Below are 25,360 nucleotides of genomic sequence, written 5' to 3'. Positions count from 1 at the left end.
ACAGAAAAAGTGTCTATATATAGCTTTAAAATCACCCCTTTCACCCTTGAAATGGGCAGTGGTGAGTGTGTGTGGAGTGATGGTGAGGGATAACTTAGCTACAGGAAACTTCAGAGTGTGAAAGACCTAGGTTCGAACTCTCAGCTCTGCTGCTTTATTAGCTGCGTGACTTTGGACAGCTTGCTCAGCCTCCCTGAGTGTATGTTTCTTCACCGAGAATGTCACTATTATTGATATCTGAGTGTTGTGACAATGATCCACTTAAAATCTTTTGCAGTCCCTGTCATCCAGTAAGCACTAAACAGATGAAGTTATTAATAATGCGATCTGAGGACCAGGTTCTAAGCTCAGCTGTGTGTTCTCCTGGTGATTTCTAGCACCGTAATTCCTCAGCTGCAAAATGTGGATCTTTTTTCATCCCATTGTGTGAGGCTGGGCTGCTCTCATGAGATGGGCTGTGAAGACATTTAGGAGTAGCAAGTGCAGAATTTACTGGGATCCTCAGACCTTCCTTTGATCGGAGGAGATCCTGGGGCCCTGGGGCCTTTTCCTTTGCGGCCTGCACACGCAGCTATCATAGCTCAGACTCCCGTGTAACACTTGTCCCAGAACTGGAGGCCCAGTTGGTCGGAAAGGAAACCTCCTTTTTGGCCTCTGATTTGGAAAAACAGTTCTTTCCTTTCTTGATTTGATGTTGGGAATGAGTGGTCAGGTGGACACCCGCATGGAGGTCAGCGCCAGCGAGGACACTGAGATTCTCCTGGCCTTGCGTGTGTGTCATGGGTGGAGGCTGGAGAAACTCCGTTTCGGGTGCTGCTCGGGGCTGTGTTGCCCTGCGGGTGCGTCCACAAACACGGAGAGACCTGCAGCTTCCTTCCTCCGCCCCAGCTGGCCGGCCTGCAGTGGGGGAGAGAGATTCCTCCAGGGTCAGTGTCTCTCTCCACAGAGCCTCTGGTTCTTCCTGCAGCAAAAGCCAGTCTCAACTCTCAAGCTGCCAAACTGGCTTCTTCAAAAACATTTCTGTTTTCCCCCAGCATGAGCTCATCCGTCTGCAATGTCCGTGAGGACTCAGAGCAGGCGGGAGAGGATGTGCCCGGTACCCTCCCCTCCCTGTCCTTAAGCGTCAGTATCATCTGCAAGGCACCCCCCCCCACTTCACCTTCAGCCCTCTTGGCTGTCCTGGAAGGCTGCTGTGAGTGCACATGGTGCAGGGTGCCTCTGCCATCAAGATTCACTGCCCACAAGAAGTAAGGTCCAGCTCTTCACCACACCGTGGAAGGGACAAGCGAGTGACCGGCAAATACAGTTTTTAGAACCCAGACTGCATCAAGGGAAAGCACGCCCTTGAGAGGGTTTTCCTGCCTTCTCCTGCACAAAATGCCTCTTCCGTCATGTTCCCTTGCCAGCTTGGTGGCTCTGACGGAGCTGGGCCTGAATACTTTGTGTTCAGTGTTTGGAGACCGTGGGCAGATCCAGCGGCCCTGGTGCTTTCTCCCTCACCACAGTACCCGGACCCAGGCTCTGGTGTTTGCATGCTCATCTCGGGAGCCTCCAAAGAGGAGCTGTCGCTGTTTGCTCTTGTCTCAAGCAGAGCCCCACTTCTGAGCCCTTCATTTCAGCTTCAGCACTAGGGTATTGTGGGCATGTCCCCACCGCACTTTCCCTTCATTCTTTAGTATTTAAGGGTTAGCATGTGTTGATTTCTCAAAAGGTCTATTTTTCTCCTAAAATGTTAAAAAGAAACTTAAAAGCAGCTGTGGTTCTCTCATGGTCCAGCCACAATAATTGTTTAAAAGTCCCGACGAGTAGCTAACTCTTCATCTCTCTGCTTCATGTCTGCGTAATCACCTGAAAATTGTTTTTGATTTTTTTTTAAAAAAGAATTTCCTTTCTAAAGCTATCGTGACCCAGTTTTGCTTGGAAAGATTCCATAACACCAACCTGGCAAATTCCTGTTATCACGAGAGTAAGCAAACATGACTAAATTAATAATAAAAATAGTCAATGCTTGTTGAATGCTCACTCTGTCCCAGGCTTGTTGCAGGCACTTGATCTGTAGTATTTATCATCCTGTTTCAAAGATAAGAATGCTGTGGCCCAGAGAGGTTAGGTCATCTGTCCTAGTTTACCCAGCCAGAGGGTGAGCCAGGACTGGAGCTGGGCAGTGGCTCAGGCCCCGCATGTCCCCACAAAGCTCTGCCCAGCCCTTCCCTTTTTTCCCATCCCAGAAAAGCACCAAGAACAAGCTCCAGGTTCTGCTGATAGACGACCAGATGCTGTGTGGAGCAGCTGGGCCCTGGAGAATTTTGGCATTATTTACAATTGTTGAGTTCCCCCTGGGAAAAGAAAAGTTCCAAATTTGAATGTAAATCAGTAGGAGCCAAAGGTACAGCGTACTGGCTGTTACATTGCCCTGACTGGATCCCTGAGTAGCTTCCACCAGGGCTGAGACACCAGACCCAGACCAGCCCTGTCATCTCTAGCAACACACACTCCTGTCTCCTAACTGTCCCCAGATGAGGACTGCTGACCACCTGTCTGGCCCCAAAAGGGAAAAGGACGACAATCGTCACAGCTCTCATTACCATCATTTGAACAGTGTATGTGACTGGTACCATGGGGGGACAATGCTGTTAGTGCCTTATGAATGGGACTCCTTTAACCCACACAGGACTCCTGTAAGGTAGATACCATTGTTAGTGTTGTTTTACAGATGAGGGAACTGAGGCAGGATGACATTCAGGGACTTGCCACGGCCACTCAGCTAAGAAAGGGTTGCCTCCTGTTCAGAGAATGCTTAGTTCATTCCTGAAGCAAAGATTAAGTGGCGCCAGCCTTTCACCTAGCCATCCTACATGCTCTGGTGCAAAAGTCCAGGGCAGCGGCCTGAAGAGCCTCTCTGACCTGATGGAAGTCAGAAGGCCCGGACTCAGTGCCGGCGGTGCCCCTGCCCTCCTGGTAACATAAATGGGTCCTGGGCTCCGTTAGCCTTGGAGTCTGCACCTTGAAGCGGGAGCAGAGCTGTCCGTCGGAGGCGAGGCGTCTGCACCTGCGCACAGAGGGTCCTCTCTTCCTCTATAAACCGGCATCTCGCCCCAGCGACTCTGTGACCAGAATCCTGCCCTGGGCTCTGTGTCAGGGTGGCCGCTTCCTGCAGCCACGGATGACAATGGGCGGCTGCAGCCTTGGGCTCACCTGGGTCCGCTTGTCTGAGAGACACAGGGGTTCTCTTGAGCCTGGTTGGAAACAGAAAAGAATCCGTACAATTGAGTGGCTGCGTGCTCGCCTGGGGAGTAGTCACCCCTCATCACCCAGGGCGAGCCTGCTCGTTTCCCAGCCCGCATCAGGCTGGCGGCCCCGTCCTGGGCGAGGAGCGCGGAGTCGCGCCTCTGTGCTGCTAGTCTACTCTTCGGGGTCCGGCATGCTTTCCACAGCTGTGCTGGTCCGCGAGGCCGAGAAGAGAGAACCCGGGGACCCTTCTCCTTTGTTAGAGGACCTAGCCCCCTTCCCAGCCAGCCTGAAGCCGGCACACCTTCTGCGAGCTTCCTGGAGCGCGCGGACTCACGTCGCCAACTGCGCTCCGAAAGGAGGACAGAAGGCCGTGCCAGGGCGCATTTATTCCCTCCCAGAGAGGTGCCAGAACAGCCGCTGCCGTCCTTCACGGGACCCCTGGCCATGCTCTGGCCGATCCCCCAGGTTGAGGTGTTCTGAAAGAAAAGCAGTCCTTGACAGCCTGGGACAGGTTTTCTTTTGAACGTGCTGTCTTGCTTTCTAGACTCGCGTGGCTCTGAGGTCCTGAGGGCAGCGCTCCAGGACCCTGCTCTCTCTCCCTGCTCTCTTTACCCATCTGAGGGTCAAACGGGAAACCGTGTCTTAAAAACATGTCGTCTTATGATTGCAGACCCTGGAAACCATGGACACAGGGAAGCCGTTCCTTCATGCCTTTTTCATCGACCTGGAAGGCTGTATCAAAACCCTTCGATACTTTGCTGGGTGGGCAGACAAAATACAGGGCAGGACCATCCCCACAGGTGAGCCAGCTCAGAACTCCCGGCCCAGTCTTCTTTCTCCTCCAGGCAGCCTCTTCAGAGCAGCCTCTGATTTCTCTCCAGAGCATCCTTCCCACGCCCCCTGGCAAAAGAAACGGCACTGTGCCGATTCTTCTTCTAAGGAATTTTGCTTTTGAAATTGAGTTAAAAATCACTTCTTTATGAAACAGATAGGACTTAGAGTTGACTCTTTGATGGGCCTCTGGGTTTGTTTCTTGTCTTTTTAACTACTTAGGATTCTTAAGCTCGATCCACGTGAGATTAAGAGATTCTTCATCTCTCTTCCAGATGACAATGTTGTGTGTTTCACCAGGCACGAGCCCATCGGTGTATGTGGGGCCATCACTCCTGTAAGTAGGGCAGCTTTTCTTGCGAGATCTGTAGATCCCACCCCACTGCACTGCAGTCTTGGGAACCCGTCTCTAGTGGGTTTTGCTTTGACTGTGGTGGCACTAGCGAAGCATTGCTGTGTGGCATGGACCTTGATGCTTGGGGGCCAAGATGGACCCGACCCCATTCCTGTTCTCAAGGGGCCAATTCCAGGAATGCAGCAGAAGACACATGGATTCCAACCAGAGGGGTCAGGAATGGTCAGCTTCCCTTGGGCAGGAGGCTCTCAACTGGGCCTTGAAGGATAGGAAAGAGTTGTTCCCCAGGACAAAGGGGTTTCTGAGCATAGGAATGGCCTGCAGGAGAGTGGAGAAGTGTCTGGCTACTTGGGGGCAGCAGTGGGGTAGCTGGTGAGGTGGGAGCTTAGGCAGGGACAAAGTGAGGATGAGGAGGCGGACCCGGCAGGTGGTGCAGCCCAGCATCCAGCACCATGCTGCCCAGGGCCCAGGACTTTACTTTCTGGGTTGGGAAGTGCCTGGCAGGTGCCAGGGTTGCTGTGATTCTGCCCTCTGTGGGAGGAAGGCCCAGGCCACCGCGGCAGCTGCGGAGGCAGGCAGCAGTGTGGAGAGGCCTGGAGAAGCACTCTCTGGGGGCAAGAAAGGGGTGACGCTTCAGTAATCAGGTTTGAGAGCCAGTCAATGGTCAGGCCCATCAAGTTGGGAAGGGGTCCCCTAAAGATGGATATAGATTGAGAAAAGAAGAGGGCCCAGGGGAGCTCCTCAGACCACTAAGGAATCCCAGGGAGAAGCCTGAGCAGCCAGGGTCAGGGGCCCCCAGGGGCATGACACATTTTCAGAGAGAGATTGCTGTCGATGGGGTCATTTCCATCCTCCATCTCCAGGTCGTCTCCTACCTGGAAGTTCAAAACAACAGAGACACCTACTGTTAGATGTGCTCCCCAAGAGAGGTGCCGGGGGTGTCTTCGATGTAGCTGGGGCCAATGGAAAGGGCACATGGGCCTGGGCCTTCCAGAAGCTGCAGTGAGAGAGCAGGGAGCCGGGAGGAGAGGCAGAGGCCAGGAGAAGGTGCAGCTTTGCTTGTCGGAGGGGAGAGCTGATGGCATCTGTGTGCTCAGGAGTGGGGGTCTAGAAGACGAGCAGAGCCCGGGGACCAGCGGGGCTGTGCCTGCTGTTATCAGCCAGCCTCACGGGCCCCTGGGACCTGGGGTGTTCTGTTTGGTGTATAGTGGTAGGAATTTCAGACAGAGCTGGGGCGAAATCTAGCTGGCCGTTCATCAGCCCTGCTGGAGGAGAGGCATCCACGGAGCCTAAGGAGCCAAATGGGGGGCGTGGGCACAGGGATGAGGGCTGGCTAGAATCAAGCTCGGTGTGCTCTTGGAGACGCTCGGTTTCACCTCGTCTCATCACAGATGACACTTAGGCAACAGTGCGGTGAGGGAAACGAGCCTGGCTGTGAATCTGGCCTTCGTCTGACAGTTGGGACCTTGGTCCAGTGAGCTCACCCTCTGTGCCGTGTCCCCTCTTCTGTCGAGGGGAGTGGCAGTGTGAGTGCCCCCGCACAGGTGTGTCGGGATCAGATGAGTTCAGCGTTTGGAACTGCACCAGGCTCACAGTGGACGCCCAGTGGGCGAGGGTGCTTCTCAGGCCTGATGCCAGAGAGACTTTGGTGTCCCTGCCTCTGTGGTGAAAGGAGGACAAGAAAGTGTTTTCCAAGATAAATGTCACCAAACACCCATCGGGCAGGGGTCGGTCTGTGCTCTGTAGGAAGAGAGATAGGGGTTGAGGACAGGCAGGCCTGAGTTGAGGAGAGGCAGGCCTCATTCCTTTGGGGCTTTTCCCAGGTACTAACGTGCTGCTGGCATTGTTAACCTGCAGGAGGAGATGGTAGCACACCTACAGCAGAATCCTCTTTGCAGTGACCACCTATTAGCATCTCCTAGGGTGCAGTTCAGGAGACGCTGGGCAGGAATGCAGTTCTGATCATTGCATGCTGCTGTTGCTCCTGCTTAGCTGCTTCACTCATTTCTGATGTGTGCGACCCTGTGGACTATATGAGGACCCCGCCAGGCTCCTCTGCCCATGGCAATCTCTAGGCTAGAATATTGGAGTGGGTAACCATTCCCTTCTCCGGGGGATCTTGCCGACCCAGGGATCAAACCCGGTGCTCTCATACTGCAGGCAGGTTCTTTACCCCTGAGCCACCAGGGAAGCCCCTGATGGTTGCATACTCCTGCGTGACCTCCTATACCCCGCATCTAAACCATGCAAAGCAAGTGCTCGCCGCAGGCATCCCTGGGCCTTGGGGATGGCGGCGTGGGCAGCCCCGGGGCCCCCAACCCCTCTGTGTTCTGCTACAGTGGAATTTCCCTCTGCTGATGCTGGTGTGGAAGCTGGCTCCTGCTCTCTGCTGCGGGAACACCGTGGTCTTGAAGCCGGCGGAGCAGACCCCCCTCACCGCCCTCTACCTGGGCTCTCTGATCAAAGAGGTGAGACGTCCCAGGAGAAAATGCTCTATGTTATCAGGAACATTCCCACTCCCGGGAGCCAGGTTGCCGCCAGAGATGAGCCTGCCCTGCAGAGCCGGGCCGTGCGTGCCAGCGCCCGCTGGCTCCCGGCTGAGTGGGACGGGAATGCCTCCTGGTTTCACTTGGCAGCTGCTCCTCCCTGCCCCTGCTTGTGGCTGCTGAACTAGAAGGGACTCCATTCCTCCCCCGATCCCAATGAGAATGCTTCCTTCTGATGATGAGCTCAAACCTGTGGTCTCTGGCCAAATGTTTTGTCTAGAGAATTTACAAGGGGGTCGCTTGAGAGGTGACTTCTCCAGACCCTGTCTGCGTGGTGTCCGTCCTTCTCCTGGAGCTGTGACCCCCACCAGCACCCCCAGAGGGGCTGCTACGAGCCCCAGCCTCCTCCCCAGCGCTGGCTCTCAGGCGCCTGTCCTCTCCCTGGCAGCTACCACTTGGGGAAATGAGCTGCCCAAAGGGCCACCTCCTTCCGGACATATCTGGCAATGTGTTTCAGTCATTCTGTCTGCAAACTGTATGTTGCAAATATTATTTTAAAAGAAACAGGAAGAAAAGAGGGATGGGAGGAAAGGTCCATTCATTTCATCTCTTAGCCAGGCCAATACGACCGGGAAGTGAAACATTTACTGTTTAGGTGTAAGGCTGCAGAGCCAGCAACCCGCCTCCAGCTCATTTGCGCTGCTCTTGGTTAATAAAAAGCACCTAGCAGGCGCAGAGCACCACATGAACGAAATGTTGTTCTCCACCTGCAGGATGTACTAGCTCTCAGAGTGACCCAGGTTCAACAGTCAGGGACTTTGAGGGCGTGAGACCATATTGTCATTTGGAACAGTAATGGGACAGATTTTTAAAAAATAAGTTGAAGCCCAGGAAGTGTATTTTGCAGATGCTTCTGAGCCTGGGGGCTGTGACCAAGGTGTCCCTGCTCCCTCAACACACAGACAGATATAGACTCACAGAGAGAGACCCATGCTGACTCACACACACACACACACACACACACACACACACACACACACACACACACACGCAGACACATACAGAATGGTGCTCTGCTACAAAGGCAACTGCCGTTTTGTTCCGAAGCCCTTTGGGGTAGGCAGGCCACCTGGGAGAGAGGTATAGGCCTCACCCCATCCCACCCACTCACTGGCTGACTGGGTCTGGCCCTGGAGAGGTTATCGGACCCGAGCCCAAGCTTCCAGGTGAGGCTGCCACTCAGCTCAGGGACCTTGCCCAGCTGTGGCTCTCCCAACCTCCTCTTCCGACCACCGTCTTGATTTCCTTCCAGGTGGGATTCCCTCCAGGCGTGGTGAACATCGTACCGGGATTTGGGCCCACAGTGGGAGCAGCAATTTCTTCTCACCCTCAGATCAACAAGATAGCCTTCACTGGGTCCACAGAGGTAACTCCTTACAGGCCCAGGGGGCCAGCAGCTGTCACTGGGAATTTTTCCTTTAGAGGCTAAACTGTGATGCGTCCCTGTGCTAAATCTGACCCCACTTTAGTACATAGCAATAGTAAAAACAAAAAAGTTACTGATCCAGTTTCCAAACTAAATAAATGTCTAACTTAATTATTCAGAAGCCTCAGAAGAAAATACTGTTAGATAAGATAAAAATGTGTAATAGCCATAGGATAAACTGCATAATCAAGGTTAAAAAAAATAAGCCTAGGGTGACTGGCAATATTGTAGTACTGATCACACATTTGAAAGTGTCAACTTTTGATTCAGAAAGTCCATTTTGAAGTAGTTGCTTAGCAACTACTATTTTCATGAGCATTCAAGGACATACTTTGCATTGTTTTATATCTATACTATATGATGTTTTATAGCCATTACAATAAGGAAAGCTGGGCCATGATCTACTGCTAAAGCACACACACAAATAGTAAACTGCAGGAAAGTATATACCACATATACATATATACACATACATACATATATATACACACACATATATATATATGTATTGGAGAAGGAAACAGCAACCCACTCCACTATTCTTGCCTGCAGAGTTCCATGGACAGAGGAGCCTGGTAAGGCTATAGTCCACGGGGTCACAAACAGTCAGACACGACTGAGTGACTAACACTACTATATATATAAAGGTGTGTGTAGAGAAATAGAAATTGCCTGGAAAGACTGCCAAGAAATTCTTACTGTGGCCTCCTCGGTAGGTCCTGGGGCATTAACAGATGAAGGGAGATAAAATCTTTCCCCTTTAATTTATATGCATCTATATGTGGAATTATTTCTAACGAAAAAGCGCTTCTGTACTTAAGAAATAGATGGATAAAATCTCCCAGGCAGTAAGCATTCCTATCTCTCCTATTTCGTTCAGCAGGGGTCCCCAGCCCCTCTTCTGCAGCTGGAGGACAGGACCCTCAAGATGGGGACAGAGGGGTGGGGGCAGAGAGGCCCCCCCCCCCGCAGTGGCTCCCAGGTCTCCCGTCCTCTCCGTGACAGGGGGCGCATCCCTGCCCCCGCTGCCCTCTCTTGGGACCATGGGGCCGCCCGTCGGGCCGTCTGGGTTGTCCAGGCGCACCGGCTCTGAGTGCCCTGCTTCATGCCGGCACCCTCCCCCCAGCCCTGGGAGCCCAGCTCCACCCCCTGCTGGCCGTCTGGCCCGAGGCCCGCGTGCCCCCTGGTCTCTGAGTCTGCCGGTCCTGAGCTGGTGGCCCCAGGACGAGGCGCTGCTGAGCCAGGCCCCCGTCCAGTGGTGTAGGGGTGACGGGCACACACGGGAGCTAGGGTGGCACAGCTTGCAGTTACCACGCTTACTTCACGGAGAAGCCGTTCTCTCCCTGCCCCGGGGCCCTCGGTCGTGGGGTGCGTTTCCAGAGGATGGGCACCTTCCCGCGCTGCAGATCAGGTCCCCCGTTTCTCTAGCCCTCGGAGGTCCCTCAGATCAGACCAAAGGACCGCGCAGAGCGGCCGCCCCTCGGTGCCTCGGGCGAGACCGGCTGCTGCTGGCGGTAGGCGGCAGGCGAGGTCAGCTCCGCCGCTGGCCGTGGGTGGCCATGGGCGAGCCATGGGCCTGCGAGGCTCCGGCCCACCCCTGCGGGGAGCCGCTCAGAGCCGGGATTCCACCGGGTCACAGGACACGCTGCGAGAGCCCAGGGCCTGCTCAGATCGTCCTGCCGCTTCAGCTCTGTCCGAGGCTTCTTCTGTCTGGTTTTTACCCCGAAGGTTGGGAAGCTGGTTAAGGAGGCGGCCTCCCACAGCAACCTGAAGAGGGTGACGCTGGAGCTCGGCGGGAAAAACCCCTGCATCGTGTGTGCTGATGCCGACCGTGAGTCTCCCCGCTTCCCAGAGTCGCAGTGGCTTCACTCAGCCCACAGCTTTCTCCTCGCTTCCTTGCCTGAGCCAGAACCCGTTGCGGGAAACAGGAACACGCGTCGCGGGGATGTTTCTCCACCTCGGGTCATCGCACAGTAAATAACAGGCAGATGGAGACCCGAAGGCCAGCTTCACTGCTGGGAAGCCGCCCTGGAGGAGGGCAGGTTTTATGTGTAGCCACAAGGGCCGCCTGTTTCTGCCCTTCGAGGCTGAGTTTTCCTTCCCTGTCCATGCAGAGCTGGGGCCGTGACCAGCGGGTCTGGGTCTTCTTCAGAGCCCCTGTGTGGGGTGGGGGGAGGCCAGGAGGCCGGGACGGGCACCCCCACAGGCATTCATCACTCAGCCCTCCAGCTCAGTGCCTCCTGCGCCGCTTGCCAGCTCTCGAGGACTTGAGGTGTTCCTCTCTTCTTTGTCTCAAACCTGACAAATCAGAGGCCCGAGGCAGGGGCCCTCAGGAGTATGCTGCTGGCTTGGGCGCTGTATTTCCCTTGACTGCCTCTTCCCTGGGAAAGCCTGCCTGTCTAGCAGCTTGTGTCTCCTGATACAACATTAAAGTAAGCACTATTCTGGGTTGCCGCGTCCAGAAGAGGGAAGAAAGGGCCATATCGGGCCATGGCTGACCTGCTGGCAGGGTCAGCTGCCCAAGGTGTGATTTCCCAAGGACACTAAAACGCCTTTGCCTTGGTGAGCACCTCCCCGCCTGCCCACTGGTGCCTGGGATGCCTTTCAAGCAGTCCGAAGCCTCCCGTTCCATGGTCAGATATGGTTGGAATTGCACATTTCCCCAAGAAGTGACCCTAGCGTCATTTCTGGCCCAGGTGCAGATCACTGGTAGCAGTTCTCCTCACAGTAGGCTCCTGGCGGGGGAGAGGACTGGACGAGGACTCAAGCGCCTCCGAAGGAAGGGGAGCTGGGTGTGAAGACGGACTGCTCGTTTTCGCCTGGTTTGCTGCTTCCTACGGGAAGTAGGACCAGTGTTGCTAATGGTCTGTGCAGCCACGTGGGGCAGTCCTGGGTGCCCCTCCGCTGTGACCCACATGTGGAGCTTGAAGCTCCAGTCTCAGAGAGCAGGACTCCTGTTGAGCCCTCCTGTGACTCCAGACCCTTCTGTCCATCAGCATACTCTCTTCCCTCACAACCGGGAAGCCTGCAGCAGAAACACGGACTCCTGTCTGAGTGTTGGCTTGACAAGGGTCATAAACACCCATCTCCTGTTCCTTGGCTGGGCAGTGGCTGTCCACAAAATTCAATCCTGGCATAGCTGGCATCCCAGCTATGTAACAGTAACATGCCACTGTCTCCCAACACTGCAGCTGCCCGCCTCTGGGTGCTGTCAGTAAGTAAATGAGCTGTTTTGGAGCAGGGGTAGTTTGAAGCTGCCTAGGAGAAGGTGGGGTGCAGGCAGAGACAGAACCTTGTAACGCTGTCCTGCTGTCACAGTGACTGACACAGAAGCCCTTGCTGGGTAATGATGGCTCTTAAAGCCCAGAGCAGCCTTCCTCAGAGCTGCCCAGAGAGCAAAGCTGGCTGATGTGGACCCTCCGCCCACGTCCAAGGGGGCTTGGTCTTGCTTTATGCAAAGGGAAGCTGCCCTGGAGTTGGGAGGCAGGCAGGTGGGGTGTAGAAGCCCCTCAGTGAATGTCAGTGGCTTCTCTCCCTGACCACCCGGCTAGTTCAGTCTGAGTGCCTGGTTTTATTTTGGTGTAGCTCTCTACAGTGCAGATCCAGCCTGCATCAGGCAGAATCAACACATTTTTTAAAACCCTTTTAAGTTACACATAGTGTTGTGTTCCTTTCATAAGCTCCCCCTTGTCACTCAAGGTGGAAAATTTCGGCCCCTTGAAAAATTCTCACCAACTGGTCAACATCAATACTTAAAAAAGGTTATTTTATAGACCGCTACTCCCCAGAAAAGGAAGGGGAGGGATCCGTGGGCAAGGGAAATGGGGATATGAACAGTCTCCGTGCTCATTAGCACAGTAAAGATGCTGAGACATCCAGCAGTCAGGGACCTATTTAACCCGGAATTCCGTGGACCCGAAAACCCCCTTTCCCATCCTCCGCTTTTGGGAAACGCTGAGCAAAATTAATTTCTGCACCGCAGCCATCCCGAGGCCTGTTTTCCCGTGTGGGCAATTAGAGCTGCAGCTGTCGCCCGTCAGGCCCTAACGACTTAATCGCTTCCTCTCCCCGCCGCCCCTCCCTGCAGTGAGCTTGGCAGTGGAGTGCGCCCATCAGGGAGTGTTCTTCAACCAAGGCCAGTGCTGCACGGCCGCCTCCAGGGTGTTCGTGGAGGAGCAGATCTACGAGGAGTTTGTCAGGCAGAGCGTGGAGTATGCCAAGAAGCGGCCGGTTGGAGACCCCTTTGACGTCAGGACCGAACAGGGGCCCCAGGTAACTGAGGCGTCACGTCCCAAGTGCATGTTGAGGGGTTAAGCAAACAGGCTTCCAGCCCTGCACAGCTCTGCTGCTCCCTGGCTTCAGGGTCCCTCCTGAAGCAAGGGCTCCCTTACCCGCTTGCCTGCCCACTGAGGGCTGTTGTTCCAATGCTGACTGACAGTTCCGTCCCGTCAGGCCTTGGTAAGGTTATAAAATCAGAGTGGACACACAGACAGTCAACTCTTCAAGGCAGATAATACTGAGCTCTGGGCCTTGGCAGAAGAGAGGCATTCCCGGTTCACAAGCCCGTGTGCCTGCACCCTCCAGCCAGAGGCACCTCTTCTCTGAGCCACAGTCTCCCCAGGAGAGAGCCACAGGCAGAGGCTGCTTGCTTGGCTGGCTTCTCTGCAGAAGCGAGTCGGAAGCCGGGCTGAAAGGCAGCAGAGTGCAGGTGGAAGTGGCACCTGGAGTCAGAGGCTAGCGGTCTCCAAACCTATGGGATTTACAGGACGAGGTGACCATCAGAATCTCAGTAGAAAGGGTTCAGAGGATTGGGATACATCTCTGAACAGCAGGAACATGTCTCTAGCAGCCTGGTTTGTGAAGCTAACAACAGGATGGAAATGATCATAACCCCAAGGTTTAATAACCTCAGTAAGAGGGCACATCCTGTATCACTTTCTAAATGTGCAGGGCAGCAGATGGATAAATATTTAAAAGAGGACAGCCAAACCATCCCATGAATTATTGAAATGGAGCTCAACAGTAACCCACTTTGCTTATAGCCAAAGTCCTGCTCCAGCCAGGAAATTTCAAATCACATGTCAGGACTCACCCATTTGCGTCTGTCCCAGGAGCTAGCTACTCACCCAGTGCATTGGCCCCATGTGTTTCCATGGGAAGCCATGCAACTGAGGACAAGTTTGGCTCTGGAATTTTGTGAAAACCACAAGCTCCTTCCAAACCTCAGTTTCCTCATCTGGAAGACAGAGCTATTGATGAATATTAAGGAAATTTCAAGGCATCTAATAAGTTTTTATTCTTTAAGGGGAGAGGCATTAAAAGGCAGGCACCCTAAGCTAGGTGGAAGTGAATATACATGACTTCAAGCCACATCAATTAGGTCTTGCTTGACCATCCTTGGGGGGACGCCTTGGCGGGGGAGTAGGGGTGACCACGTGGAAAAGGTGTGTGTCTGGCCACAGCGCCCACCTCTGCCTTGGCCCAGCCCACATGCTGTAGCTCTGGTGCCACGTGACCCTGGTGGAGAGAAATATCTCTACTTGTGGCCAACATTCTGCTTCCTGTCAGGCCTCAACCTAGTAGTGGCCAGTGAGACAAAGTCCAGAGTCCTTGGTTGGATTTCAGGTCTGCGTACAGACGTGGCCACAAGTCATTATTGAATCTGCTGTGATTGTGAAGCTAATCCAGAATCCGTGGGAAATATGTGAGCTGATCCATCTAAGGAATCCCTTTTACCCCATCATTATTCGTAAGTCTCTTTCCAAGGTTTCAGGCTTGACTTCTGAAGCCAGATATAGAAATCTCTTCCAAGAGAGCGGAGTGGTGTTGATTTCATCAGTGCTTTTGATGCTGCTGTTGAAAGTCCTTTTGAAAACTCCCTTAAGCCATCTAACTTCAGCATATTATTTAGGGATGCTGTTGAGTTGTTTTGTTTTTGTTTTTGTTTTTTTTTCCTCCCAAAGTGCTTTTTCATCTACGTTAGTAAGATTTTACTTTGAGAGCATTTACAGCTGTCTAAATAGTCCTGTTTATCTCATACCAGTAAAACAACTAGCTGACCAGCTCAGGGGCCACTACAGGCAGCCGGCATGCTCCAAAATTATTCAGGTTTATTTGGCAACTGAGCAAAGAGATGCATGGACTCTCACAGGCCACCTCGTGCAGGGCAGGGTCCCAAGTCCTCTCCACCCTCTCCTCTCAGCAGAGCTCCTCGCTGCCTTGGCTACCCTTGGGCCCTGCTTCTCTGCCTCTGGTGTGGCGCTCTGGCACAGCCCTCACTTCGTAGCCGGTTCTTCTCCTGCATCGTGAGGCAGCAGCTGACATTCATGGAGGATTATTAGATTTAAACAACATATTCACACAGACTCACCAGGGAGAGTCAAATCGGGATGGGTAGAGTTTCCATGGAGACCCAGTGCTGGCTGAAGGATAGATGGTCCTGGAGGCAGAACATGGTCAGCAGCCACTGAAGATCTGTAGTTTGTTGAAGCCCCACAAATCTCTTGGTCTCCAAAGAGGAGGAGAAAGCAATCCTGGCTTTTAACCCAAGACTTGGTTCACCCAGAGAGAAATTACCAGATTACCAGGCCCATTGTAATTTGAATTACTTTGTGAGATGGCAGTACATACACATGAGGGGCTTACCAGGTGGCGGAGTGGAAGGGAATCTCCCTGTCAGTGCAAGAGACATAGGAAAGATGGATTTGATCCCTGGGTCAGGAAGATCCCCTGGAGGAAGAAATGGCAACCCACTCCAGTATTCTTGCCTGGAAAGTCCCATGGACAGAGGACCCTGGCAAGTCACAGTCCATGGGGTCGCAAAGAGTCAGACACAACTGAGCAACTAAGCACGCATACATAAACACATGGTCAAAAGCCAAAATACATATAAAAGTCAATAGTGAGAAAGCTCCCCTCCATTCATTCATAGACATGGTTATTACTCTTCCCTTCATGGGTATCCTGTGTACTTAGTTCTTAGGTGAAAAGTCTCCAGAATTTTTGTATATACAAGCAAAATTGAGTATGTATACAAGAATGTAATATGAATTCTGGTCTCCCAGAATTTATTTTATTTATTTATTTTACCCCAGATACCTGTACACAATACTGTTTTGCACCTTGGTTTTTACCGCCTAACAAGAAACTTGAAGAGCCTTCTGTACCATACCAAACCATGGGAACCTGCCTTGTTTCTTTCTATAAGTACATAGAATTCTGCTGTATGAATCCAACAGAATTTTAGAAACATGTACTGATAAGTATCACATACAGTGCCACAGAATATGTCATTCTGCACATGTGCAAGGAAATCCACAGGACAAATTGCCCAAGTGGGATTGCCGAGTGAGAGCACATTTGTAATTTCTATAAGCGTCGCCAATTTACCTTCAAAAAGGACGAACCAATTCATGCTCCCACCAACCTTGTATGAGCCTGCCTATTTCTCCAGCCTTACTAACAGAATATGTATGGCGTTTTGCCCATCTGATAGTTAAAAATGAGATCTCATTTGTTTTCAATGTACATATATCTCTTATGGGCTTCCCGGGTAGCTCAGCTGGTAAAGAACTTGCCTGCAATGTGGGACACCTAGGTTCAATCCCTGGGGTGGGAAGATCCCCTGGAGGAGGGCATGGCAACCCACTCCAGTATTCTTGCCTGGAGAAAGTCCATGGACAGAGGAGCCTGGTGGGCTCCAGTTTATGGTGTCTCAAAGCGTCGGACCCGACGGAGCAGCTAAGCGCAGCCCAGCAGCACGGCACAGAGCACAGCATATCTCTTAGAATGAGTAGAGAGGAACATATTAGTATTATGTTTAAAGGTCATTTATGCTTCCTTTTTTATCAACCATGCGTGTGCTTTGCATATTTTTCTCTTGTACTGCTGACATTTTTTGTCACTTATAAGAACTCTTTACATCCTGGAAGCATTAGCTTTATCTATTGTGTGACTTGTCAGTTTTTTCCAGTTTGTTGTTTTGCCCCTTTGACTTTGCTTATGATGCTTTAGCCTTCTTTTTTTACTTGCTCAAAATTATTAATCTTTTCTTCTTGGCTTCTGCATTTCAAGTCCTAGAAAGGCCATCAGCACTCCTGTTTTACCAAGGCATTCTCCCACCTGAGAGAATCTGAAAACTTTTCATGGCTTCACATTTCATGATTAAGTCTTTGATCTATTTGGAATCTATCCTAGTACAAAGTGTGAGGTGTGGATCGTGTTGGTATTTTAACACTGAATTCACATTTTATCAGATGGTTAGAAAGGGGCTTGCATGGTTTCTGCCCACTCTCTCAAAGAAAGTCAGCCTGTGCCTCGGGGACAGAGTCATCCAAATGAACCATTCAGTTCAATTCAGTCACTCAGTTCAGTTCAGTTCAGTTCGATCGCTCAGTCATGTTCGATTCTCTGGGACCCCATGAACTGCAGCACGCCAGGCCTCCCTGTCCATCACCAACTCCCAGAGTTCACTCAAACTCACATCCATTGAGTCGGTGATGCCATACAGCCATCTCATCCTCTGTCGTCCCCTTCTCCTCCTGTCCCCAATCCCTCCCAGCATCAGAGTCTTTTCTAATGAGTCAACTCTTGGCATGAGGTGGCCAAAGTACTAGAATTTCAGCTTTAGCATCATTCCTTCCAGAGAACACCCAGGACGGATCTACTTTAGAATGGACTGGTTGGATCTCCTTGCATTCCAAGGGACTCTCCAATACCACAGTTCAAAAGCATCAATTCTTCAGCACTCAGCTTTCTTCACAGTCCAACTCACACATCCATATATGACCACCGGAAAAACCATAGCCTTAACTAGACGGACTTTTGTTGGCAAAGTAATGTCTCTGCTCTTCAATATGCTATCTAGGTTGGTCATAACTTTCCTTCCAAGGAGTAAGCATCTTTTAATTTCATGGCTGCAATCACCATCTGCAGTGATTTTGGAGCCCCCAAAAATAAAGTCTGACACTGTTTCTACTGTTTCCCCATCTAGTTCCCATGAAGTGATGGGACCGGATGCCATGATCTTCATTTTCTGAATGTTGAGCTTTAAGCCAACTTTTTCACTCTCTTCTTTCATTTTCATCAAGAGGCTTTTTAGCTCCTCTTCACTTTTTGCCATAAGGGTGCTGTCATTTGCATATCTGAGGTTATTGATATTTCTCCCAGCAATCTTGATTCCAGCTTGTGCTCCTTCCAGCCCAGCGTTTCTCGTGATGTACTCTGCATAGAAGTTAAATAAGCAGGGTGACAATATACAGCCTTGACATACTCCTTTTCCTATTTGGAACCAGTTTGCTGTTCCATGTCCAGTTCTAACTGTTGTTTCCTTACCTGTGTATAGGTTTCTCGAGAGGCAGGTCAGGTGGTCTGGTACTCCCATCTCTTGAAGAATTTTCCACAGTTTATTGTGGTCCACACAGTCAAAGGCTTTGGCATAGTCAATAAAGCAGAAATAGATATTTTTCTGGAATTCTTGTGCTTTTTCGATGATCCAACAGATATTGGCAATTTGATCTCTGCTTCCTCTGACTTTTCTAAAACCAGCTTGAACATCAGGAAGTTCATGGTTCACGTATTGCTGAAGCCTGGCTTGGAGAATCTTGAGCATTACTTTACTAGCATGTGAGATGAGTGCAATTGTGCAGTAGTTCCAGAATTCTTTGCCATTGCCTTTCTTTGGGATTAGAATGAAAACTGACCTTTTCCAGTCCTGTGGCCACTGCTGAGTTTTCCAAATTTGCTGGCATATTGAGTGCAGCACTTTCACAGCATCATCTTCCAGGATTTGAAATAGCTCAACTGGAATTCCATCAACTCCACTAGCTTTGTTCATAGTGATGCTTTCTAAGGCCCACTTGGCTTCACACTCCAGGATGTCTGGCTCTGGGGGAGTGATCACACCATCGTGATTATCTGGGTCATGAAGATCTTTTTTGTACAGTTGTCCTGTGTATTCTTGCCACCTCTTCTTAATATCTTCTGCTTCTGTTAGGTCCATACCATTTCTGTCCTTTATCAAGCCCATCTTTGCATGAAATGTTCCCTTGGTATCTCTAATTTTCTTGAAGAGATCTCTAGTCTTTCCCATTCTGTTGCTTTCCTCTATTTCTTTGCATTGTTGCTCAGTTGTGTCCAACTCTTTGCAACCCCATGGACTGGAGCACACCAGGCCTCCCTGTTCATCACCAACTCCCAGAGCTTGGTCAAACTCATGTCCATCAAGTCGGTGATGCCATCCAACCATCTCATCCTCTGTCATCCCCTTCTCTCCTACCTTCAGTCTTTCCAAACATCAGGGTCTTTTCCAATGAGTCAGTTCTTCACATCAGGTGGCCATAGTATTAGAGTTTCAACTTCAGCGTCAATCCTTCCAATGAATATTCAGGACCAGTTTCCTTTAGGATTGGCTGGTTTGATCTCCTTGCAGTCCAAGGGACTCTCAAGAGTCTTCTCCAACACCACAGTTCAAAAGCATCAATTTTTTGGTGCTCAGCTCTCTTTATGGTCCAACTCTCACATTCATATGTGACTACTGGAAAAACCATAGCTTTGACTAGATAGATCTTTGTTGTAAAATAGTGTCTCTGCTTTTTAATATGTATCCTGGGTTTGTCATAGCTTTTCTTCTAAGGAGCAAGTGTCTTTTATTTTCATGGCTGCAGTCACCATCTGCAGTGATTTCAGAACCCAAGAAAATAGTCTGTCACTGTTTCCATTGTTTCCTATTATTTGCCCTGAAGTGATGGGACCGGATGCCATGATCTTAGTTTTTTGAATGTTGAGTTTTAAGCCAGTTTTTTTCACTCTCTCCTTTCACTTTCATCAAGAAGCTCTTTAGTTCCTCTTCACTTTCTGCCATAAGGGTGGTGTCACCTGCATATCTGAGGTTATTGATATTTCTCCCAGCAATCTTGATTCCAGTTTGTGCTCTATCCAGCTCAGCATTTCACATAATGTACCCAGGATAGAAGCAAATAAGCAGGGTGGCAATATACAGCCTTGATGTATTCCTTTCCCAGTTTGGAAGCAACCCATTGTTCCATGTCAGGTTCTAACTGTGACTTCTTGTACTGCATACAGGTTACTCAGAAGGCAGGTAAGGTGGTGTGGTAGTCCCATCTCTTGAAGAATTTTCCACAGTTTGTTGTGATACACACAGTTAAAGGCTTTAGAGTAGTCAATGAAGCAGAAGTAGATGTGTTTTTGAATTCTCTTGCGTTTTCGATGATCCAGATGTTGGCAATTTAATCTTTCATTCCTCTGCCTTTTCTAAATCCAGCTTGAACATCTGGAAGTTCTCAGTTCAGATACTGTAGAAGTCTCACTTGGAGAATTTGAGTATTGCTTTTCTAGCATGTGAGATGAGTGCAGTTGTGAGGTAGTTTGAACCTTCTTTGGGACTGAAAGAAAACTGACCTTTTCCAGTCCTGTGGCCACTGCTGAGTTTTCCAAATTTGCTGGCATGTTGAGTGTAGCACTTTCACTGCATCGTCTTTTAGGACTGGAAATAGCTTAACTGGAATTCCATCACCTCCACTAGCTGTGTTAGTAGTCATGCTTCCTAAGGCCCACTTGGCTTCACACTCCAGGATGTCTGGCTCTGGGGGAGTGATCACACCATCGTGATTATCTGGGTCATGAAGATCTTTTTTGTACAGTTGTCCTGTGTATTCTTGCCACCTCTTCTTAATATCTTCTGCTTCTGTTAGGTCCATACCATTTCTGTCCTTTATTGCCAGGGTCTAGCCCCCACAGGATCCAGGGGAACCTGAGGGAGAAGTGGCATTGGCGAATGAATGAATGAATGAGAGAGGAATACAAGAGAGAGAGAGGCTGATATTCCTTGGTTTACACAGAAAGCCAATAAAGCCCTGAGACAAGGGGCTTGCCCTGTTCACAGAGGCCACAGGTGCCCTCCAGGTCTCCCAAGGGAGTGAAGACGCAGAACGTCTTCCCGTTCAGGTCTTAGAAACCCGGGCAGATAAGTGAACGCAGAGAGCCTCTATGCTCCAAGGGATCAGCCTGAAAAAGAGAGTAAGAGAGAGAAAGAAAGAAAAAAAAAAAAAAAAAAAAAGAGACATGGGTGACCAAGCTTCTTTGAGCGAGGCCCCTTATTTTATTTTCAAAAAGGACTTTTATAATTTAACTTGTACATAGAGGGAAATGAAAGATGCAAGGTCATACAGAGTCAGCCCAAACATTCCAGCAGTTTTGCCCTTATCGAAACCAAGATTTTTTCTGCATACCTTTCCCACCAATGATGTTGTGTACATTATCTTCTGGCCTTGGAGGCCTGTGAACATTTTATGACCCTCTTTTGATAAAGGCTGCTCAACCAGAAAACTTATTTTCCCTCAACATGTTTTTTCTTTATATTTCTAATCTATGTCAGCCTCAGAAAATGCTGAACAGAGTTATATTTCTCACAGAGCAAAGGTGCAGTGAGTTACAAGAAAGAACCAATTAGCTCAAAGTTCTGATGTGGTTAAATTCAAGGCTACACTTGTTTTTCTTACATTCCAACTATGTTAACTAATGCACTCCCAGGTGCACAGTGGATAAGAGATATAGGAACTTAGCAACAAGCATTGGCCCAATAATGAAATCCTACACCAGCACTACTCTAATAACTTTCAACTCTTTGAAAAGCTCTATGTTTTAGGCTTCCCGTGCCTCTCACAGTTGGGAGGCTGCAAATAATCACATGTGTAGCTGCAAGAGTCTGGATAAACCTGCCAAGCAAGCTAGAATGCTAACAGAGGGTATTTGATTTGAAATATTCCTCTCATGTCCAGGAGACTTATTAGCTAGAGCCCTAAGTTGATTTTCTCCAGAGAAAGGTGATCAGGGATAGACCCCTGTTAATGTCAGGAGAGTTGGTGAAAGGCACAAAACAGTAAGACAGACAGATTCTAGTTTTGGGGTAGATGCTCAAGCTGGTCTATGGAGCCCCTCGAGTCCTGAAGCCTTGCTTAACAGTTTTCTTCCACATGACCTTGTCATGGGTGGGATGGCCCGTGCTGGCTCCTGGCACTTTATCGAGCCCATCTTTGCATGAAGTGTTCCCGTGGTATTTCTAATTTTCTTGAAGAGATCTCTAGTCTTTCCCATCCTATTGTTTCCCTCTATTTCTTTGCATTGATCACTCAGGAAGGCTTTCTTGTCTCTCCTTGCTATTCTTTAGAACTCTGCATTTAGATAGATATATCTTTCCTTTTCTCCTTAGGTTTGCTTATTTTTTTTATTCAAATTTGCTTAAGTTGAGCCACTTTTTTACTTGAAAGTCACAGCTACAGCAAACCTATCTAACGAAACTCTGGCTCTCCCAGCCAGAGAGAAAGGAGATTTACAACAGAGTCATGGTAAGAACAGGGTTCCCATGGACTTGGTAAGAAGGACCATTTTGAGTGGGGAGAGCACTTTCCCACCTTAAGTCTCCCAGAGAGGTGCCCTTTGCCAGCTGGTTGAGTATAGCATCAACAAGCTGGATATTTAACACTCCAGCTGAGGAGATCCCTTAAACACAGAGGCAGAAAGTAGAGCTCTTCTGATGAGCTGGCTCCCCACCAACCAGGAGCAGCCTGTCTACCCCCTTGAGCCTCTATTTTGTGTCCATGGGTGATGAGTAAGGTTGTCAGCATTATTTCTCACTTCTCTGCCCTGTGGATGGAGAATTCCAGGAAGTGTTACACTCTGATCTGTGGTGTCCTAGGAGCAGTGTCCAGTTTTGCCAGATAAAATACATGGCAACTAGTTCAAATGCTGAAGCTTAAGCTCCAGTATTTGGCCACCTGATACAAAGAGCCAGCTCATAGGAAAAGACCCTGATGCTGGGATAGATTGAGGGCAGGAGGACAAGTGAGCAACAGAGGGTGAGATGGTTGGATGGCATCACTGATTCAATGGACATGAGTTTGAGCAAACTCCGGGAGATGGTGAAGGACAGGGAAGCCTGGCATGCTGCAATCCATGGGGTCACAAACAGTCAGACACAACTTAGCAACTAAGCAATAACAACCCAGTTCAGATAAACAGTGGGTACATTTTTAGCATAAGTATCTCCCAAATATTGTTTGGGATTTGCTTATACTTTAAAAATTGTTTCCTGTTTTTTTAGGAATTCAAATTTAATTGGGTATCCTGTGGTTTTATTTGCTAAATCTGACAACCCTAGAAAGATTCGAGAGTTAGAACCAAGAATATGACTACTTCAGATTTTGTTTCACCCATGGATTTGCTTAAGAGCATGGCTTCCCTGAGGGCTAAGTGGGTAGAGAATCCGCCTGCAACGTAGGAGACACAGGAAATGTGGGTTTGATCCCTGGGTTGGGAAAATCCCCTGGAGAAGGAAATGGCAACCCGCTCCAGTATTCTTGCCTGGAAAGTCCCATGGACAAGGGCGTCGGGCAGGTTGCAGTCCGGGGGGTCGCAAGTCCAGTCGGACTTGACTGAGCGACTAAGCACACAGCACCCATGGAGGGGGTCAGATGGATGAATACACTCATACCTGGAGAGGATGAGAACAGCCCATCTCTCCCCTGCCCCAGAGAACCTAGATTTGTGCGTTGGAGCTACATGTGCATACAAGGCACATCTGGTCCATGAATTTTGTCTTGGCTAGAACATAATGAGATCAGCCGCCACATAGGAGGCTGTTGGACACATACACTGGCAGCCAGCATCCAGAAAGAAGCCAAGCTCACCTCCCTCTGTTTTACAGATTGACCAGAAGCAGTTTGACAAAATCCTCGATCTGATCGAGAGCGGAAAGAAGGAGGGAGCCAAGCTGGAATGCGGGGGCTCCGCCATGGAAGACAGGGGGCTCTTCATCAAACCCACCGTCTTCTCAGAAGTTACGGACACCATGCGGATCGCCAAAGAGGAGGTCAGGGGGCTGCGAGGAAAACCATGTCCTGTGCTGAGCTGGGGCTCTGGGGGCAGGGAAAGGGGCTGGGCCTTTCAAAAAGAGCCTTCTCCAGGGCCGAGGGATCCCCGAAGCCTTTGGGAAGGGAGTGTTTTCCTTGCTCTGTGGTTTTTTCCCTCTCCTCTGGAGTCCTCTGGGCGGTCATCCTGCCCCGGGACCCGTGAGCTCTTTGTAGAGCTTGTCCTAACCCCCACTCCCATGCCTTGCTCATCCTCTCTGGGAACAACAGTCCTTCTTCTGTGCTCTGATGTGTCCTCAGGTTAGCTGGGGGTGGAGAGCCATCGCAGCCTGCACCCTTATCAGAAACTGAGCCAGGGATTCAGGGCCCAAAGCCGCATTCACTCCCCCAGATCAAACCTAAATGGCAACTGTCCATCCCAGAGACCTGTCCTGACTAGAAGTCTCTTAGTAGCTGTCCATCATGGGCGTCCTTGGAGTGGTGGAAATCAGGGTAACTCCCGTAAGAGTGTAATTCTGTCTTTCGGGGCCACTGTTAAGCTAGCTGGAAGTGGTTCCCACCTGGGTCCCAGGTGCCTGGACCTCAGGCTGTGGCACTTTGGGGGGCATGTGAAAGAGGGAATCACTGCCAGAGTCTTGCTGGTATGAGCTGTTTATACACGCTCTCCTTGGGATTTCGGGGGGTTACTAACTGTACCGTGATGGCGTGAGACTCAGCTGTTTAGCCTCCGTGAGAGAAGCTCCTTGGGAACCAGGGAGGTGTTTTGGAAGGCTGACACTGTCCTCCTGAGGTGTGGCGCTGAACACTGAATCCATTACAGGCTCCTTTCAAAATTACCTCTGAATGTTCAGCCTGTAACTCTTTCCTTTTATTTGCTATGTTGCAGATGGTGAGAAACACAGTCTCGTTCCTTCCCTGGGAATTATTAGGGAAACATTTCAGGGCACCTTCCTTGATAGAACACACAGCACAGAGAGGCCAGGGCCCACAGTCTGTGCCTGCAAACACCCTTCACAGTAACTTCCCAGGGATGACTTTCAGAGCTGTCTGTGCATCCCAGCACGCAGAGGCTCCTCTGAGGCTGGGACCTCTTGACGCCTTGACCACAGTGAGAGGGTTTCCACCCAACATAGTATTTTGATAGTTATTTTTTACTTATGTTTAGTTCAGTCCTTTCCTTCAGATTTCAACCATCGAACAGCTAAAAAGAATGCTTGGGTGCTGTCCTTCACTCATCCTCTCCCATGGGTGTGAGCACTGGGTGTGTGAAAAGAGCATACGTGAAGGAGGTGCCTGCTCAGGGCACACAAGCTTCACTCTGCAGCCTCTCATTGCCATCCTTCCAATTAATCATAGATTTTTGGACCAGTGCAGCCAATACTGAAGTTCAAAAATATTGAAGAAGTGATCAAAAGAGCAAATAGTCTTGAATATGGACTCACAGCAGCTGTGTTCACAAAAAACCTCGATAAAGCACTGAAGCTGGCCTCTGCGTTAGAGTCTGGAACTGTCTGGTAAGTAGAGCGTGAGTGCCCAGCCCCCGAGCTGCCGGCCAGCCGGTCTCCTTACCCTTCTGTAAGCAGAGAGCTTTCCGTCCTGCGTTATGCACCACACATGTCTGAGCATGTTGCCCCCTCCTCATGACCACCTTCATCATCTCTGCCTCACAGCTGAGGGACTCGAGACACAGAGAGACTCTGTGACTTGCCCGGGGTCACACAGCCAGCACATGGCAGAGCAGAGCTCAGAGCCAGCCATTCAGCTCTGATGAAGCTGGTGCTCTTGACCACCATGTTGGATCTCCCCCTTTTATTCTCTCTTTCATCTGCTGATGACACTATCCTCATTTTAAAGATAATCTTAGAAGATAAGTGTGAATTGGAGGCCAAGAAGCAGGAGAACTTTGAAATGAGTCCCGTCTCATTTCTGAGATGATTCTTATCCCCTTAGCAAAATTCGCCTCTGTCTTTTTCTCCCCTTGTCATTTCCTTCCTACCCCCGTGAGAAGATTTATACTTCACAATATTCAAACTTTAGTTTCTGGTGGTGAGAACAAGAAGGCAGAGATTGAAAACACAGCTTTCCT

The 25,360-nt window shown here is 50.2% G+C and overlaps 1 protein-coding gene across 1 annotated transcript in view; it reads left to right on the top strand.

The window, feature by feature from the left end:
- ALDH1A3 (aldehyde dehydrogenase 1 family member A3) overlaps window positions 1–25,360 on the top strand; it is a 43,087-nt gene that overhangs the window by 8,941 nt on the left and 8,786 nt on the right. Inside the window, exons 4-11 of the mRNA XM_018066420.1 lie at window positions 3,902–4,031; window positions 4,338–4,399; window positions 6,757–6,885; window positions 8,216–8,329; window positions 10,118–10,220; window positions 12,477–12,661; window positions 23,112–23,276; window positions 24,631–24,788. Of these exons, the coding sequence (XP_017921909.1) occupies window positions 3,902–4,031; window positions 4,338–4,399; window positions 6,757–6,885; window positions 8,216–8,329; window positions 10,118–10,220; window positions 12,477–12,661; window positions 23,112–23,276; window positions 24,631–24,788 (1,046 nt within the window). The remainder of the gene's footprint in view (window positions 1–3,901; window positions 4,032–4,337; window positions 4,400–6,756; window positions 6,886–8,215; window positions 8,330–10,117; window positions 10,221–12,476; window positions 12,662–23,111; window positions 23,277–24,630; window positions 24,789–25,360) is intronic.

The sequence above is a fragment of the Capra hircus genome, chromosome 21, assembly GCF_001704415.2.
Source record: "Capra hircus breed San Clemente chromosome 21, ASM170441v1, whole genome shotgun sequence".
Lineage (NCBI taxonomy): Eukaryota > Metazoa > Chordata > Mammalia > Artiodactyla > Bovidae > Capra > Capra hircus.
This window is presented reverse-complemented; position numbering and strand designations above follow the sequence as displayed.